At 38.7% G+C, this 18,139-nt stretch overlaps 1 protein-coding gene across 10 annotated transcripts in view; it reads right to left on the bottom strand.

Annotated features, from left to right (window-relative positions):
- Positions 1 to 18,139, bottom strand: part of LOC100395099 (coiled-coil domain-containing protein 144A) — a 117,405-nt gene that overhangs the window by 31,210 nt on the left and 68,056 nt on the right. For all 10 annotated transcript variants that reach the window (XR_013535930.1, XR_013535928.1, XR_013535931.1 and 7 more), the window contains 4 exons: positions 8,606 to 8,755; positions 7,690 to 7,901; positions 6,282 to 6,480; positions 196 to 241 (listed from right to left, as the gene is read on the bottom strand). Coding sequence is in view for 5 of the 10 variants with exons in the window: in XM_078374367.1 (XP_078230493.1) it covers positions 209 to 241; positions 6,282 to 6,480; positions 7,690 to 7,901; positions 8,606 to 8,755 (594 nt within the window). In the remaining 5 variants the exon portion in view is untranslated. The remainder of the gene's footprint in view (positions 1 to 195; positions 242 to 6,281; positions 6,481 to 7,689; positions 7,902 to 8,605; positions 8,756 to 18,139) is intronic.

Raw genomic sequence — 18,139 nt, 5'->3', positions numbered from 1 at the left:
TGGTGAAACCCTGTCTCTACTAAAAATACAAAAACTGGCCGGGCATAGTGGCAGGTACCTGTAATCCCAGCTACTTGGGAGGCTGAGGCAAGAGAATTGCTTGAACCCAGGCAGCAGAGTTTGCAGTGAGCTGAGATTGTGCCATTGCACTCCAGCCTGGGCGATAGGGTGAGTTTTTTTTTCTTGGTAACATACCTGTTACTCTTGCTCAACGTATATCTTTTTCCAGCTTCTGCTGCATCTGAAATAAGTCAAATATTATTTATAATGTCTAAGAAGAGACCTTATTAAGAAGTATCAATTACAAAATGTGGCCTTTATATAATACTTTAAGAGACTAAACCTAACTTGAAGATTGCTTTTAAAAAAATCACATATCGGGGTCCAAAGTGGCTCCCGCCGGAGGTCACGGCGCTTGCGAAGGCGAGGTCATCAGTTCAAGGCTAACCTGAGCAACCTCATAAGCTCAAACTGATTGGCAAAAAAAAAAAAAATCACATAAATTCATATTTTAAGTTTAGATAAAGGGGAACATATATGTGTTGTGCTGTTTAATCTCATAAAAGCAGAATTAATATTGGTCTGTTGAACAATGTCATTTCAAAAGTATGAGGTTTTCCCTTATTAGTACAAAGGTTAAACAATTCAACTCATATTTTACAATGAGTGCATTACTTTCCCATTCTTATCAAAACTCTGCACCTCATAAAAGTCTAATCAGTTTTTCACTTTAATGAATAGTTCCTTAAAATGAACTCTCCATTCTCCACTTGTATAAAATAATAATTTTAACGTATGTCCTTTACTATCGATTCGGCACAGAATCTTTAATACACACTTGAAGAAAGCAGTGTCGTTGTGATGGCATGTGAATTATTCCACTGGCAAAAGATTGAAAATATTATACTATTATGGTTAACATTTCTTTATTCATATGGACACAAAGATTTCAGAAAATTTACATGAAAACAAGAATAAAAATAGGTTAGAGCCAGTTTTCAATCTTAGTTTCATTAACTGATTCGTGTCTAGAATTAGAAACTAGGAAAACAATTTAACTGCACCTTTGATTTTGCAACTTTGATTTCTTTTCAGAAATTAGTATCCATTTTTGAAGGATCTGACAAGTTATAGTTATCTACTTAATTATGAAAGGTGTGGGAATATTTCAAACTTATTGTCAGTGTCTCTATCTAGAGTGCTCTCATTTAAATCTTTTGTAGAATAGGCACTCTCTCACTAAAGGCCCAGAAAGGGTCTGAGATGGTTTGTGGCGAGAATGATAATGATATCTAATGCCTTTATAAATTTTAGGTGTCAATTTTTTTTTGACTAACAGGTTAACCAATATTTTGAGCCTCCTTTCCGTAACATTTCTGTGACAAAAACATTATAAACAGGCTTTACAGAGTAAGTAACATTGTGACATGGTAAAAGCCCCATAAAACCGCATACCTCAACTATACCTCAGCTTTCTGTTGAAACTGCTCCCTGTAACCCTGATGTGACAGGCGAGCAGTCCAAACCCACACCATGTTGGCCCCTGCAACTTGTAATAAGTAACTAAGGTCTGTCATTTCCACCCTACCCAGACAATGTGTAAACTAATGCTTAACTTCCATGAACCACTTAAGTAACAATCGGAATGTCCAAAGCCCCTCACCCTCACCCTCAACCTCACCCTCACCCCCGCCCAGGAGGTGGTTTATGGGCATAAAAGGTCTTGACACCCTCCTTTCAGGGCCACGGGTTGAAGAGACGTGAGTCCTCCGTGGCCGCCAGCAATAAAGACCCTGCAATTTGGCATACTTTTGTCTTGGTGTTAACTTTCTGTTGTCGCTCTGGTATAACAACATGACAACAGCATTACCAGCCAGGCCTTATAAAAGAAGTAACTCAATACCAGATAAAGGGGGAAGCCTTTCTTCAAAGAACCCCTAGATATTGCCACCCATAAGCACTATGTAAAAGTACATTTTTACATAACTCAAACTAAAACACTCTACTGTAAAGTTATCTTTTCTCCCAAAAACTCTTCTGCTAAATCTTACCAGTGTAATAGATTGTATTATTTCTTTCTACCCCATTCACAAATACTTTCATACTACCTCAATTTTGTTAACATAAAAATGAGATACTCTCCTTAACAAATTGCTTACTTTTATACTGAAGAAATCCTAACTCTGTAGAGAGAGAATACTTTTGTATAACAACTTTAAATAAAGGTCATTTTATCTTCAAACTCAGAAATAGGTACATGGTAGAAGTCTCTGCCCCTTTCCACTCCCGGAGTGGTTTCCCCCTGCACCAATTCTCTTCCAGCCTTTCCCTGACCCTTGACTATTTCACCACATAAATGACAGTGGAGGGCAACAGCCTTTGGGAAAGAGATCCCAGGTCAGATGTGAAAGCAGAGAGAAAAGGGACAGACCCAGGACACAGGGAGGGAGTGCCTCTGGGACCCAAAAGCTTAGGAAAGGGGTCTTGAGTGTTAATGACTCCAGTTTTTTCCTGGCCAGTGAAAGGCCCAGAATATTGAGAAAAAATAGTTCCTAAAAAATCTTCCCTTGCATCAGATCTGCTTTTTATACTCTCTCATCACCATCTTGTAAAATAATACATTACCTCACTTTTCTGGTAAGTACTGTGAACAGAAAAAATATCTTGGGCCCCAAAATAACTAAGCTAAAAGGAAAACTCAAGCTGGAAATTGCTTAGCGAAAACCTGCCTCCCATTCTATTCAAAGTTATCTCTCAGCTCACTGAGATAAATGCGTATCTGACTGTCTCCTTCGGAAAGGCAAATCAGAAACTCAAAAGAATGCCACTGTTTGTCTCTCACCTATCTGGAAGGAAGCCCCCTCCCAACTTCCAGTCTTCCTCCCTTTGCTTCAAGTTGTCCCACTTTTCCAGACTGAACCAATGTACTTCTTACATATATTAATTGATGCCCCCTGTCTCCCTAAAATGTATAAAACCAAGATGTGCCCCGACCACCTTGATGTCATCAGGATTTCCTGAGGCTGTGTCATGGCATGTGTCCTCAACTTTGGCAAAAAAAACTTTCTCAATTAACTGAGGCCTGTCTCAAATTTTGAAGGTTCACAGTACTAATGAGAACATTATATTTGTATCATGCTTAACAATTTACAGATTTATTTAACATTCATTTTCCTTTTGTACCCAGTGGTACAATTTCATGACTGAAGCATTTGGATGCTAATCATCTTATTTTTTTTTCAGAAAAAGAAAACCTAAGCAAACAATATGATTAAAAATCTCAGCTAGCTGGGCTTTTGAAATCTATGTATTAAAACAATAATTTAATTCACTGCCTTTTAAGCTATTTGGCTGCAATGCTGTCTAAGAAACCACAGATTTGCTCTTCTGTGATATGTTAGAACATGAAATAGCCAGGTAAACACAACAAGGTCGAGGCCTCATTCCATGTGGGCCTATGCTAATTTTCTATGCATTTAGGAGATCATAAAAACACCAAAACTAAGCCAGGCCATGGTGGCTCAGATCTGTAATCCCTGGACTTTGGGAGGCTGAGGCTGGCAGATCATGAGGTCAGGAGTTCAAGACCAACCTGGTCAATATAATGAAACCCCATCTCCACTAAAAATACAAAAATTAGCTGGGTGTGGTGGTGTATGCCTATAATCCCAGCTGCTTGGGAGGCTGAGGCAGGAGAATCGCTTGAACCCAGGAGGCAGAGGTTCCAGTGAGCCAAGATTGCACCACTGCACTCCACCCTGGACAACAGAGCAAGACTCCATCTCAAAAAAAAAAAAAACCCAACAGGCTGGACGTAGTGGCTCACACCTGTAATCCAAGCACTTTGGAGGCCAAGGCGGGTGGATCACCTGAGATCAGGAGTTCAAGACCAGCCTGACCAACATGGTGAAACCCTGTCTTATAAAAAAACAAAAACCAATAAACAAAATAACAACAACAAAACCACTGAAACTATAAGCCAATGTGCATTGACTGAAATTTAAAAAAATAAAAATATACACAAAGAAAACTATTTTTGTTCATACAAATATTTTATGGATTTTGTAATTTTTATAAGAGGCAGAATCTTGCTATGTTGCCCAGGCTGGAGTGCTACAGTGTTACAGAACAATCATTACACACTGAAGACTTGAACTCCTGGGCTCAAGTGATCTTTCTGCCCTCAGACTCAGGTGTAGCTGGGACTACAGGTGTGTGCCACTGTGCTCAGCTTTTATAATTTTCCTCCAGTTGAAAAATAGACAAATGTAAGACAAATACCTTAATCTGAGTTAAGCATAGCTGAACTCCTTTTTTTTTCTTTACCAATTCTATAATTGACACAGCTTGTCATTCTTGGATCTATTTGGAAATCCTCAGAAATAGACTTACTCTGAGTGAAACTGTTGTAGTCGAGTGAGCATAGAAAGTCAACACCAAGACAAAAGCATGCCAGATTGCAGGGTCTGTATTGCCGGCGGCCACGGAGGACTCACGTCTCTCCAATCCGTGGCCCCGAAAGGAGGGTGTCAAGACCTTTTATACCTGTACAACCACCTCGGAAGTGAGGGTGAGGAGCGTGGGTGGAAGTGAGGGGCTTCGGACATTCTGAGGGCTAGTAGATTCTGTAAATCACCTCCTGGGTGGAGATGAGGGTGAGGGGCTCCGGACACTCCGAGGGCCAGGGGACTTCTGACATTCTGATTGTTACTTAAGCAGTTCACAAAAGTCAAGATAAGCATTTGTTAACACATTGTCTGCGTAGCATGGAGATTACAAGTCACAGGGGCCAAGATGGCATGGGTTTGGACTGCTTGCCTGTCACATTTAAGTTACAGAGAGCAGTTTCAATGGAAAGCTGAGGTTTGGTTGAGGTATGCAGTTTTATAGGGCTTTACCATGTCACAAAACCACATAGTTGAACTAAAAGGTTCCTGTTACTGGTCCATGGCAGATGTCCATGTGCAGCTTTAGATGGCATTTGGGGTAGAAAGAATAGAATTGATTCTCTTTGGTCACATTTGCTACTGAAGGACTCTTGACATCACTGCCATCTTGGTCGTCAAGTTATGGCTAGGTAGAGAGACATAACTGAGCTTTACTTTAAAAATTCAGTTATTTGTTTATTTCAGAATCACTATACAATTGCATAGCAATAGACACATTTTACAAAAATGGAGATTAAAACGCTGTAAGAGCAATAGCAATGACAGGTGTACTCGTGAGAAAATCACAAAACTTTTAACTTAAAGAACAGAGATTAATCAAGCGTTGCAGGTTTATACAACGTATTAAAAGTATTCACGCTGGATCTGTTTAAATAATAAACATCCATGTGTGGTTAGTGTGTGGATACCAATCATTCACATATGATGAGGGGTAGAAAACCTGAGACTGAAGCAGAAGTGGCCTGGAGAAACAGACCTCTCTCAAACACCGAACTGCGAAGGAAGAGGTGTTTATTATTATTATTACGGCCGGGAGCCAGGCGACAATTTGTCTAAATGACTACACTCTCCTAACAAAGAGAAGCTCTGCCTTTATATAGGCATATTCTCCAGATATTACACATGAAAGAATCTTAGGTTTACACCTTAGAAATTACAAGTGAAAGGGTCTTGGGTTTACAGCTTTAGAAATCACATATGAAAGGGTCTTGGGTTTACAGTTTTAGAAAGCACATGTGAAAGGGTCTTGATCATGGAGGAGTGGGATGGGGTTTTGATCTTGTTTAAGTAAAAGCAATGTCTTCTGGAGAGATTCCCCCACACCATGCCTGCTATTTACAGGAACCTGATTTAGTAGGCCAGTCAGCCATCCTTTTTTTCTAATGAAATGCAGTGTGGAGCTCATGGGGAAGGGGATCCTAGATGCCTGGGTCTCCTTGTCATGATGATGTAGAAAAACTTTCAAAGTGACCCCAGGCACACTAAACCCTTTAAAAGTGAACCCCAGGCAAACATAAAATCAATTAGTAAGACACGCACATCAAAGTATACCTTTGTTAAAATCTAACTTAATTGTGGTTTTTAAAGACATGTAAAATGTGTCAGTTTGGTTACCTTTATTGAATCAAGTTAACAAAGGAGTAATCTCCTGTGAATGAGAGCTCCGGGGATTCAAAAATCACTACAATTTCTGTCTCCTCTTTATGAACAGAGATAATGATTACCTTTGCTTACCACACACAACACAATTAAACAACTGAGTATTTCAGCAAGTAACATACCAGAATTATATCAGAAATCTAAACAGCAAAGGAAAAAGATAATATAACTAACCCTCGACATGAAGCTCTCCATGCTCTCATGTGAAGACCTGCTTTTTCCTTCAATATGTCTTCTGTTGAGACATTCACTAAGATTTCCAACAGAAGGTGACACTAGAACTGGCCTTGCAGTAGAAGCAGTTGCTGGATATCTGGTCTTCTCTTTCTCCACAGTAAGCTGGGGACTGACCTCTGCTGTCATCTCCATGGTTCTATGAAGATTACAAAAGACAAATGATTAGTATTTCATTTTTTCCTAAATGACTTCAAGTCTTCTAAAAGTTGCCATAAAAGTAAATGGAATATACTGTAAGCCATATTTTAACTCTGAAAATGTGTTAGAGCACACCTACAGTTACAGTTTTAACATAGTTCTAAAGAAGTACATATATTTCTAGGGGGAACAACTAGTCTGTTGGAAATGCCCCTAGAAATCATGTTGTACTCCTTAAATATATACAATAAATCATGTTGTACTCTTTAAATATATACAATTAAAAAGCTAAAAGAAAAAAATAAAAGCTAGAAATACTTGTATTTAGTAAACTAGTTAGAGATTTTTAAAAAACTATCAGTCAAAGACATTTTCAAACAACTGTTTTTACTGCCCTTGTACATTTCACCCAGTATCTGGAAAAAATTGAGCATTTGGCATTGAGGAATCATTCAAGGGGACTTTTCCTAGGGGAGAATAAGACAGCTGAGATCAATGAGAGCTAAAGCAGCATCAACGAAAATCAGCTCCTAACATTGTGGCCCATGCATCAGAGGTGGGGCCTGCCCTTTCTGTCTTCCACACACCCCCTCAGGCTGACCGAGGTGCTTTTTTTTTTTTTAATCACTTAGTAAGTGATACGTCCCTCCAACCCTATGTTAATCATTCTGTACTTCACAAGTGTGTCTTGACGTGGAGCGGAAGAACTATACAGGACACTTCTTCTCAAGGCGCCCTCTAATGATCACAGTCAAGCAAAGGGAATTTACTCAGTGCCAGAAGGTGCCCAGAGTTGTCGTACTTGACCCAAGGTTTTCAGCTGCCATCTTCCAAAAATTAATTAAATTCATTAATATTTTGAATTAAGGGAATACTGACAATTTTCATCATGATATCACTGTCTAAATTACGAAGCTTCACAAATATTTAGCAGAAACCCTAATAGATCGGGTTAACTATACAAGAATATTAAGGGGCTGGGGGAAGCCACGTAAAACCAAAAACAGCGGTGACATGAACTGTCCTGGACTAAGATTTTAAAGGTTAAGTTCATTTACTATTTATAATTTACAATGTTCAAAAACTGTACAGTCTAGTTAGCTTTCACTTCCCGCAAATCTCATGAACCTGTCTCACTGGAAGTTATGCTCTGGATGGCAAATTAATGAGCTTACCTTATTCGCTATGATTCTGTACACTGACTTACCTTCTCAGTTCATTTGACAAGGATTTTACAACTTGTAATTTTTCTTGGTAGAGTTTCTCATACATTTCCAATTCGATTTTATTTTCAGCTTCCGAAGTTTTTACTCTGGAGTGTTCAGATTGCAGATCTTTGATTGTGAGTTCCAGCCGAGTTTTCTCTGCAGGAATATCATTCACCCTTTGCACTAACTGTTCTTCAGATGCTGCTTGAGTCTAAAATAATTAAAAGGGAACATTTTGAAAGTAATTATTACCTGAATAATTACTGTGCATTTGTTTCCTTTTCTTTGGAGCCAGTTATTCAGAGAACAATTTTAAGTATGTGAAGAAAGAAAGAAGCTCAAGCTTCACATATTTATCATCAGTATCAACTGAATTAATAATTGAGTCTGAGTTGTACAACAATCCTCCAAACAATGACAGAAACAAGTTAAAATTTTAAAAATGGAACAATGTAACTTAAAAGCAGTTCAAGAGTATGGTATAATTTCTCAATCACAATTTTTTCTTTTTTACTTTTTCTATTAGTCTTCTTGTATGCATACTAGCCTTAGTAATCAACGATTTTCTAGTGAGAATTTTTATTATGGAAGATCAATTTAGTTATAAGAATGTTGGAAAAGAAAATATTTAAAGGGAGAAACAGATATCACCTTCCTTCTAGAAGTCTGCCAAACAAATTGCTGTAAGAAAAGTACAGAAAACATATACGATGGATATATGCACAATGGAATGTGCAGTGAAACGAATGAAAGCACATTACAGACAAATGAACCAACGTGCAAGAGGAGACTGATTTCCTTTAACTCTTCCACTATCTTCCGTCTTGATCTTTCTTCAATCGGCACTTCATACTGTTCAGCTTCACCACGTTCTAACATTTTTCTCTCCATATAACTTTTGAGATTTACTATTACCTGTTTCAGCTGCTGCATCTCCTCCTCTAGTGTTTGACATTTCTTTTCTAATGCTTTTGTAGAGAATAATATCTGCTGAAGAACTTCATTCTCTGCGTCCAGATCTGGACATTGTGAAGGTGCAGTTTCCTGTGGTTCTGTAAGGTCATCCTGCATGAGTCAAAAAACAATATACTTTGGTAATGAAGGAGGCAGACAGAGGCCGGGTGTGGTGGCTCACACCTGTAATCCCAGCACTTTGGGAAAACGAGGTGGATGGATCAACTAAGGTCAGGAGTTTGAGACAAGCCTGGCCAACATGGCAAAACCCCGTCTCTACTAAAAGCACAAAAATGAGCTGGGTGCGGCGGTGGGTGCCTGTAATCCCAGCTACTCAGGAGGTCCAGGCAGGAGAATGGCTTGAATTGGGGCGGTGGAGGTTGCAGTGATCAGAGACAGTGCCACTGCACTCTAGTGTGGGCAGGAAGAAAATAAGATAAAAGAAAGTAGACAGAGAATGGTCGAACACAAAACTAATCATTTTTTAAACGAATTCAGTTGCAATAAAATATTACCTATACTGTTGTAGATTCATAAAAAAACAGACCCTTGGATTACTCGGAAAATTAAAAACAAGTTAAACCACCAGAATTCACAAAAATATATCCTTTACTCTCATCATTTTTTCCACATAACATTTGGATTTGATCTTAGACTTCTGTTTTTCTATGATCATTTCATGGCTTTCCTCCTTAAAATGGCTCTAAGTCACCCCCTTAGCACAAGTCTCTTACTCCTTTAACCCCCTGTCATCCTCCGTAATGGGAGCCATGTCTTGACTGAGGCCCAATAGTTTAATATGGAAGGTTTAGGGGCGTCATATTAAATTATTTGAGCCTCAGTCAAGACATGGCTCCCATAATAAGACTCTGAAAATAAGACTCTAATAAATCTTGAAAAAAAGTGGATTCCAGCACCACAAGCCTCTTGCTGAACTGCAAGTGCCTTAAGTTAATTTGAATTACATTTCAAGGAGTAATGACACTTGGAGTGAAGAAGCAATCACATCTCCCAGTATAAAAGTTGAATGACAGGATCCGTCCGCTTTTCTGAATAAAAATGCCTAATTTAGTAGCACGGTCTTGTAATTCGTTGCTGCTTTACATGAAATAAAAGAGCACATTAAACGATGACAACAAAAAATCTCGCTGAAATTTCCGTGGTGCTGAGTTGGAAAGAACTGCTTTCCTTTAGAGGAAATGACTAGGACTTTTTTATTTTAAAAACGTAAGTGAAGTGGTGGTTTTGAAACATCTGCAAATTGCTTGCCACTTCTCCCGTGACATTCCCTCTCCTGAATACAAGCTGGCATTAATAACTGGCTTCTCGTGAACATAATGTGGCAGAACTGCTGTGTGACTGCTAAGGTTGGGTTATAAAATGTCATACAGCTTCCACCTGACTCTCTTCCTCTAGGGACTCTAGTCCTTCAAATGTAGCCAACACGCTGTGCGAAAGCCCAAACTACATGGTGAATCCTCACGTAGGTGGGTGTTTGAGTTGTCTTCCCTACCTAATGTCCGCCAAAAGCAGCTTCAAATGCCACAAAGGTGAATGAACAAGCCTTTAGATGATTCTAGTCCGCAGCTTTAAGTCACCTCAGCTGATGCCAAGTAAAGAAAAAGTGAGCTGGCCCCACTGAGCCTTGCTTATAACTGCAGCTTATGAACAAAATAGATGTTGTTTTGAGACACGACATTTTGTTACATACCAAGAAGTAACTGATACAGATATGGACACTACATATAGACTGCATAACAACAAAAACTACTCAACACGTAGGATTACCACTGGACCAGGAGCTCAGCAGAAGTTAAAAGGACCTACAGAAGAATAAGCATGAAAACAAAAAGAGTCTTAAAGTGACTGTGAGTGGAAGCCTGATGGTCCTCAAAGAGGCGGGTAGGGAGGTTTTAAGGATAGTGAAGAAAATGATACTGGAACCCGAAGGCAAGGACACTTACTACACAGCTGCAAATGGAAACCAAAAGCATGCAGGAGCAGCTGTATTTCTATCAGACAAAATAGATCGTAAGTCAAAAAAAAAACATAAAAGAGAAAAAGAAGGTCATTACATAATAACAGGATCAATTCAGCAAGTATACAACCATCATAAAGGTATATGTACTTAACACCTGAGCACACAGATATATAAGGCAAACATCACTGAAACTAAAGAGACAGACAGTCCCCAGTACAAGAGTAGATGAGGACTCCATCACCTGACTTTCAGCGCTGTAAAGATCATCTAAACGGAAAATCGACAAAGAAACATCAAAATTAACTGCACTGTAGACCATAGGGACCTAGCAGACACTTACAGAACATTTCATTAAAAAGCTGCAGAATACACATTCTTCTCATTAGCACATAGAAAATTCTAGAGAATAGACCATATACTGAGTTTAAAAACTCCTAGGAATCAAGTATCTTCTCAAACCACAATAGAATAAATATAGAAATCAATAACAAGGACAAAAATTTTGGAAACTCTACAAACACATGGAAATTAAACAGCATGCTCCTGAATGAACAACTGGGCCAATCAATAAATTAAGAAAAAAATTTTTAAAAATCTTGAAACAAATGAAAATGGAAAAAACCAACCCCTATAGAAAGTGACAAAAGAAGCACTAAGAGGGCAATTTATAGCAATTAACAGCTACATCTACAAAAGGAAAAGACTTCAAACAAGCAACCTAACAATGCACCTTGAGAAACCAAAACAGCAAGAACAGACCGGAAACTCAAATGTAGTAGAAGGAAAGGAATGATAAAGGCAGGGCAGGACCGAATGAGGTAGAGTAAGAAAACAAAACCAACAATACATCCTTCAAACTAGAAGATGGTTTTGGGAAAAGACAAACACAACTGATACACTGCTAACTATATTAAACAAGAAAAAAGAGAAACAGAGAAGGAGATATTAAAACTGACACCAAAGAAATACATGGGGTCATGAGAGACTATCGTGCACAACTACGTGCCAACAAACTGAAAAGCCTAGAGAAAGTGGATACATTCCTGGAAGTGCATAGCCAGCAAGAACGAACCAAGAAGAAATGGAAACCTGAACAGACCAAGGAAAGGTTACGCAATTGAATCGGCAGTAAAGTTTCCCAACAAAGAAGTGTAAAGCTGGATAACTTGACTGCTGAATTCTATTAAACTTTTAAGGAAAAACTAACAGCAGTGTTTTGCAAATTATTCCAAAATCTTCCTAGTTTATTCTAAAGGTCAGTATTACTCTAAGGCCAAACCCAGACAAGGACACAGACAACAGAAGGAAACTACATGCCAATATCCCTGAAGGATACAGACACAAATTGTCAAATAAATAAAGGGGATCCAAATTGGAAAACAGAAAGTCACACTGTCTGTGCACATAAAAGAATTCAGCAGGCCGGGTGTGGTGGCTCTCGCCTATAATCCCAGCACTTCGGGAAACCGAGGTGGGTGGATCACAAGGTCAAGAGATCGAGACCATCCTGGTCAACATGGTGAAACCCGTCTCTACTAAAAATACAAAAATTAGCTGGGCATGGTGGTGCGTGCCTGTAGTCCCAGCTATTCAGGAGGCTGAGGCAGGAGAATTGCCTGAACCCAGGAGGCGGAGGTTCCAGTGAGCCGAGGTCGCGCCATTGCACTCCAGCCTGGGTAAGGAGAGCGAAACTCCATCTCAAAAAAAAAAAAAAAAAAAAAAAAAAAAATTAGCTCGGCATGGTGGCCTGTGCCTGTAATCCCAGCTCCTTAGGAGGCTCAGGCAGGAGAATTGCCTGAACCCAGGAGGCGGATGTTGCAGAGAGCAGAGATCACGCCATTGCAGTCCAGCCTGGGTAACAAGAGCAAAACTCCATCTTAAACAAAAAAAAAGGATTGCTATTTTTGTACTCATCTCCAGAGTAGAGTTTCTTCTCCTGTCCGCTACAAAGTAAAAGATTGCTATTTTCGTACACATCTCCAGAATACCGACTCCTCCCCTATTCGCTGCAAAGTAAAAGATTGCTATTTTTGTACTCATCTCCGGAATACCGACTCCTCCCTGTCCGCTACAAAGTAAAAGATTGCTATTGCCTTACTCACCTCGGAGATACTCCAGGGTCTGCGGGAGTTTCCTCCCCTAATCATTTCAACTTTTTTGGATTCTCGCTCTTCCATGCCTCCCTCTTCCTTTTTCTGTTGCCAGTTCCCTGATGACAGTTACTGGCTTTCCTGAATGGAATCCTGGGCCTATCCCTCACCCCCACCTTCACTTTCAGCCAGTTTGAAACCATTTGGCTCCTTTTTTTGGCAGAACAGTCACTGTCATTGTAAAGTTTTTAGATCAATAAAGTCAGTGGCTTTCACGGAAAAAAAAAAAAAAGGAAAACTACAGCCCAATATTTCCGATGAATGTAGACACAAAAGTCTCAACAAAATATTAGCAAATGAAACCCAGCAACACATCAAAAATTTACTTCATCACAATCAAGTCGGGTTTATTCTTGTGATGCAAGGTTGGTTCAAAGTACACAAATCAATAAATGTTTCACCACATAAACAGAATGGAAAAAAAAAAACATATGATCATCATAAAACATGCAAAAAAGCTTTCAATAACACCCATAATCCCTTCATGAAAAAAAAAAAATCAACACATTAGGCATCGAAAAAATAGACCTCCAAATAATAAGGGCCACTTTGTAACAAACCTGCAGCTGAAATCACAGAATGGGCAAAAGCTGGAAGTGGGCGCTGAGTGCAGTGGCTCATGCTTGTAACTCCAGCATGTTGGGAGGTGAAGACAGGAGTATCACTTGAGGCCAGGAGTCTGAGACCAACCTGGCAACACAGTGAGACCTTGTCTCTATAACATAATAAAGAAAAAAATTAAAGAAAAAAGAACAAAAAATGTTGGAAGCATTCCCCTTGACAGCTGGAACAAGACAAGGATGCCCCATCTCACCACATCTATTCAACACAGGACTGGAACTCCCACCTAGCCAGAGCAATCAGACAAAAGAAAGAAAGAAAAGGCATCCAAAAAGGAAAAGAAGCCAAACTATCTCTCTTTGCTGATGATCTGATACTATACGTAGAAAACTCTAGAGTCTGCCTGTTTATCCTGGAACTGATAAATGACTTCAGTCAGAATGCAAATCAATGCAAAAATATCAGTAGCATTTCTATAGACCAATAAAGTTCAAGCTGAGAGACAAATCCAGAATGTAATTGCATTTACAATAGCCATACACAAAAAAGCAAAATACTTAGGAATGCATCTAACCACAGAGATGAAACGTGTCTAAAAGGAGAACTACAGAACACTGCTGAAAAGTCATGACACCAAATAGCAGACACCAAAAAAATGCAAAAACATTCCATGCTCACAGATTGGAGCAATCAGTATCAGTAAAATGGCCATACTGCCCAAAGCAATCTACAAATTCAATACTATTCCTTATCAAACTACAAAGGTTATTTTTCATAGCATTAGAAAAAACTATTCTAAAATTTCATACGGAACCAGAAAAGAGCCCAAACACCCACAGCCATCCTAAGCAAAAAGAGCAAAACCTGACACATCACACTGCCCAACTTCAAACTATACTACAGTAAACAAAGGCTACAGTGAACAGAACAGCATGGTACTGGCACAAAAACAGACACACAGACCAATGGAACAGAATAGAGAGCCAGAAATAAAGCCACAAGCCTATAACCATTTGATCTTTGATAAAGCGCAACGGGGAAAGGACTCCCTGTTCAATAAATGGTGCTGGGATGACTCGCTATCCATACACAGAAATATGAAACTTGACCCCTAGCTATCACCACATATAAAATGAATGAAAGCTGAATTACATTCTTAAAAGAAAGACCTCTAACTATAAAAATCCTACAAGAATACCAAAGAAACATACTATTTGAAATCAGCCTCTGAACATAATTTATGAATAAGGCATCAAAAGCAACTGCAACAAAAGTCAAAATGAAAAATTGGGACCTAGTTAAACAAAGGAGCTTCTGCATAGAAAAAGGAACCATTCAAGAGACTAAATAGGCAACCTAAATCATGAAAGAAAGTATTTACAAGCTATGCATTAAACAAAGTTCTAATATCCAGAACCGATAAGAAACTTAAATCAACAAGCAAGAATTTAAAAAAATATATAAAAGCAGGCAAAATACATAAAGAGACATTTCCCAAAAAAAGACAGAAAAGCAGAGGGCAAACATGAAAAAAAAGCTCATCTCACTAATCATCAGAGAAAAGCAAATCAAAGCCACAATGAAATGCCATCTCACACCAAACATAATGGCCATCGCTAAAAAGGCAAAAAATAAGCAACATTGACCCAGATTTTGGCAGAGCTGCTACAGCGAAAAGGGAATTCGAATACACTGCTGGAGAAAATGGTAAATTCATTTAGCCACTGTGGGAAGCAGTTTGGAGATTTCTGTCATGGAACTAAAAATAGAACTGCCTTCAACCCAGCAATCCCATTAGTGAGTTAAATACCCACTCCCTCCCAGAAATCATTCTACCAAAAAGACACATGCACCCATATGTTGGCTGCAGCACTATTCACAATAGCAAAGATATGGAATCAATCCAGAAGCCCATCAATAGTGCACTGGATAAGAAAATGTAGCACACATAAAATATGTAATACTATGCAGCTATAACAAGAACAAAATAATGTTCTCTGCAAGAACATGGATGTAGCTGGAGGCCATTATCCTAAGCAAACTGATGTGGAAACAGAAAACCAAATACTACATGTCTCACTTGTCAGTGGCACCTAAACATTGGGTCCACATGGACATAAAGAGGGGAGCAACAGACACTGGGGACTACAAGAAGAGGGATTGGGTTGGGACAACGGTTGAAAAATGACATGCCAGGTACATGTTCACTACCTTGGAGATAGGTTCAATTGTACCCTAAACCTAACCATTATGCAATATACCATTGTAACAAACCTGCACATATACCCCCTAAATCTAACATAAAAGTCAGAGGTGGTGGCTCACACCCGTAATCCCAGCACTTTGGGAGGCCGAGGCGGGCAGATCACGAGGTCAAGAGATTGAGACCATCCTGGCCAACATGGTGAAACCGTCTCTACTAAAAAATACAAAAATTAGCTGGGAGTGGTGGCGCACGCCTGTAGTTTCCAGCTACTCGGGAGGCTGAGGCAGGAGAATTGCTTGAACCCAGGAGGCAGAGATTGCAATGAGCCGAGATTGTGCCACTACACTTCAGCCTGGGACCCGAAGACAGAGCAAGACTCTGTCTCAAAAAAAAAAAAAAAAAAAAGAAAGAAAGAAAAGAGAGAAAGAAAGAGAAAAAATAAATAAGATGAAAATTACAACTTGCAATGAAAAACACCAATAACATTCTTCACAGAAATGGAAAAAACAATCCTAAAATTTATATGGAACCACAAAAATGCTAGACTAGACAAGCCAAGAGTGAGGGAAAAGGACAAAGCTGGAAGCATCACTCTACCTCCTTGAAATCTACCTGACTTCAAATATATTATAAGCTTATGGTAACCAAAAAAGCAAGGTCTTGGTATAAAAAACAGAAAATTAAACTCTATTCAGTGGAACAGAATAGCGAACCCAGAAATAAAAGCACATATTTATAGACACTGGATTTTCAACAAAGGTGTCAAGAACATACATTGGGGAAAGAACCCTCTCTTTGACAAATGGAGCCAGGGAAACCCGATATTTATAAAAAGAAGAATAAAACCAGGTCCTTATTTTTCACCATGTACAAAAATCAACTCAAAATGGATTAAAGACTTAAACATGAAATCCAAAATTATAAAACTACAACAAGAAAATACAGGAAAAATGCTTCATGACACAGGTCAAGGCAAAGATTTTAAAGCTAAGTTATCACAGGAATATGCAAAAAAAGCACAGGCATAAAAACAAAAATAGACAAGTAAGGCTATTTTAAAGTTAAGTTTCTTCACAGCAAATCCTTTGTTGAACAACCAACAATCTGTAATATGGGAGACAATATTTACAAATCTATTCATCTGAGAAAGGTCTAATATCTAGAATATACTAGGAACTTAACACAACAGTTACTAATCCCCCTAATGTGGACAAAGAATTTAAATAGACATTTCTAAAAAGAAGAGGTGCAAATGGCCAACAAATATATGGAAAAGTACTCAACATCACTGACAGCAGGAACACGGAAATAAAATTCCAAATGAGACATCGTCTCACCACGGTTAGAATGGCTACTATATATATATTTTTTAAAAAGTTAAAAATCCTGGTGAGGTTGGAGAGAAAAAGAAAACTCTAAACTAGTATAGCCATTATGGAAAACTGTGGAAGTTTCTTTAAAAACTAAAAATACAAGTGTCATATAATCCAGTAATCCCACTACAATTTATCCAAAAGAAAGACATTCAGTATATCAAAGGGATACCAGTATCCCCATGTTTACTGCAGCACTATTCACAATAACCAAACTACAGAACCAACCTAAATGTTCATCAATAGATGACTGTGGTTGTGAGTAAAGAAAATGTGATACACTGGGGTCTGTTGGGGGAACAGGGGAGGGACAGCGGTGGGTGGGGAGTTCGGGAGAGACAGCATGGGGAGAAATGCCAGATATAGGTGAAGGGGAGGAAGGCAGCAAACCACACTGCAACGTGTGTACCTATGCAACTATGTTGCATGTTCTTCACATGTACCCCAAAACCTAAAATGCAATTAAAAAAAAATATATATATATAAAATAAAATAGAGAAGAAAAAAAGAAAGAAAATGTGATATATGTACACAGTGGAATACTATTTAGCCATAAAAAAGAATAAAATCATGAATTGACAGCAACATGGATGAAAACATTAAGTGACATTAAGTGAAATAATTCAGGCACAGAAAAATAACTACTGTATGTTCTCACTCATATGGAAGCTAAAATTAAAAAAAAAGTTTTTGGAAGTAGAGAGTAGAATTGTGGGTAACAGAGGCTGAGACAGGTAAGGGGGAGTGGAAGATGGGAGAGGTTGTTTAATGGATACGAAATGATAGCTAGATAGGGGGAATGAATTCTAGTGTTCTTCTGCATTGTAGGGTGAATATGGTTAACTTTTCTTTTCTTTTTTTTTTTTTTTTGAGACAGAGTCTCACTCTGTCACTCAAGCTGGAGTACAGTGATGCAATCTCAGCTCACTGCAACCTTTGCCTCCGCGGTTCAAGCCATTCTGCCTCAGCCTCCCTAGAAGCTAGGATTACAGGTGTGCACCACCACACCTGGTTTGGTCAACTAATAGTTTTTAAAAGCTAGAGGATTGGATTTTCAGAGTTCACAGCACAAAGAAATGGTAAATGTTTGAGGTGATGGATATGTTAATTAGTCTTATTTGACCATTACACATTGTTTACACATATCGAAATATCACTGTGTATACCATAAATATGTACAGTTATACAAGTCCACAAAAAATAAAAGGAAGCCAGGTGTGGTGT

This window comes from Callithrix jacchus, chromosome 5 (genome assembly GCF_049354715.1).
Source record: "Callithrix jacchus isolate 240 chromosome 5, calJac240_pri, whole genome shotgun sequence".
NCBI classification, from domain to species: domain Eukaryota; kingdom Metazoa; phylum Chordata; class Mammalia; order Primates; family Cebidae; genus Callithrix; species Callithrix jacchus.
This window is presented reverse-complemented; position numbering and strand designations above follow the sequence as displayed.